This window comes from Alligator sinensis, unplaced genomic scaffold (genome assembly GCF_000455745.1).
Source record: "Alligator sinensis unplaced genomic scaffold, ASM45574v1 scaffold1170_2, whole genome shotgun sequence".
NCBI lineage: Eukaryota > Metazoa > Chordata > Crocodylia > Alligatoridae > Alligator > Alligator sinensis.
The window spans coordinates 79461-80505 of record NW_005843180.1 but is presented as its reverse complement, the minus strand read 5'-3'; the positions used below and the strand labels follow the sequence as shown (position 1 = coordinate 80505).

Genomic DNA, 1045 nt, shown 5'->3' with positions numbered 1-1045 from the left:
GTGCGGTTGGCCTGGGGGCGAGAGCCGCGAGCAGTGGCCGTGAGCTCCGCGTGCCCAGCCCCGGCCCCCCGCGCCGAGCCTCCCGTGATGCAGACACGGCCACGTGCCCTGCCCGGCCTGGGCGCTGCCTGCGGGTCCGGGTCTTTGCTGCCGCCCCGTGCGGAGCTGGGGGAGCTCCCGGGGCGCCCTGCCGCTGGGAGGCGGGCTGCCGAGCACCCCCACACACCCCCTCAGCAGGCTCCGGGCTGCCTCCCCCCTCCCCCCAGGCCGATACCTTTAACCATTTGTCGACACACTTGGCGTGGAACTCATGGTTGCAGGGCAAGACTCGGAGAAGCTGCCGGGCCTCGAAGTCGCTGAAGCACACGACACACCTGCGCAGGGGGCAGGGGACACCATCAGCCAGACACAGGCTCCAGCCTCATCCCACCTCCAGCCTGGGGAGGTCTAGAGCGGCCTAAGCTCCCGGAGATGCTTCCAAACCAGGTGCCCTGCCCGCCCACGGCCCACAAGGGCTCCCAGCCCCAGGGTCACTCACAGAGTCTGCTCCGACTGGTGGCTCTCGGGGTTGAAGCGGTAGGAGGGCAGGTGCTCGATGTCGGCTTTGGTGAGTCCCCGCGGCTTGGCCTCCCCCAGCCGCTCGGCCAGGGTCAGCAGCGCCTGAGGGCAGGGGCAGGGAGCTCAGCCCCTGCAGCAAACCCCAGCTCCATGCACGGCTCCCTGAGTCCCAGGCTGGAAGCCAGACCCCGGTGCCCAGAATCCCACCCCCAGGCCCCGCTCCTTGCTCCCAGAACTGGAGAGCTGGGCCTTGAGCCAGCCCAAGGGGGGTGGGTCTGAGGGCTGGGCCCAGGGAGCTGGAAGCCCCATCCCCTGCCCCCCAACAGCAGCAGGGCGCAGCCCCCCACCTCGTAGTTCTCCATCTCCACATCGTCCACGTCCAGGTCCAGGCTGATCGTGGGCCCGACAGCCGTCGGCGACACGGGAAGCATCGAGCTGCGGGGGGAGGGGAGGGGGCACAGGGCACTTACAGACGGGCTGCTGCTAG

The 1045-nt window shown here is 70.2% G+C and overlaps 1 protein-coding gene across 1 annotated transcript in view; it reads right to left on the bottom strand.

The window, feature by feature from the left end:
- RNF44 (ring finger protein 44) overlaps positions 1-1045 on the bottom strand; it is an 11060-nt gene that overhangs the window by 3879 nt on the left and 6136 nt on the right. The window contains exons 6-8 of the mRNA XM_025194270.1: positions 906-993; positions 539-660; positions 275-374 (exon numbers count right to left, since the gene is read on the bottom strand). Of these exons, the coding sequence (XP_025050055.1) occupies positions 275-374; positions 539-660; positions 906-993 (310 nt within the window). The remainder of the gene's footprint in view (positions 1-274; positions 375-538; positions 661-905; positions 994-1045) is intronic.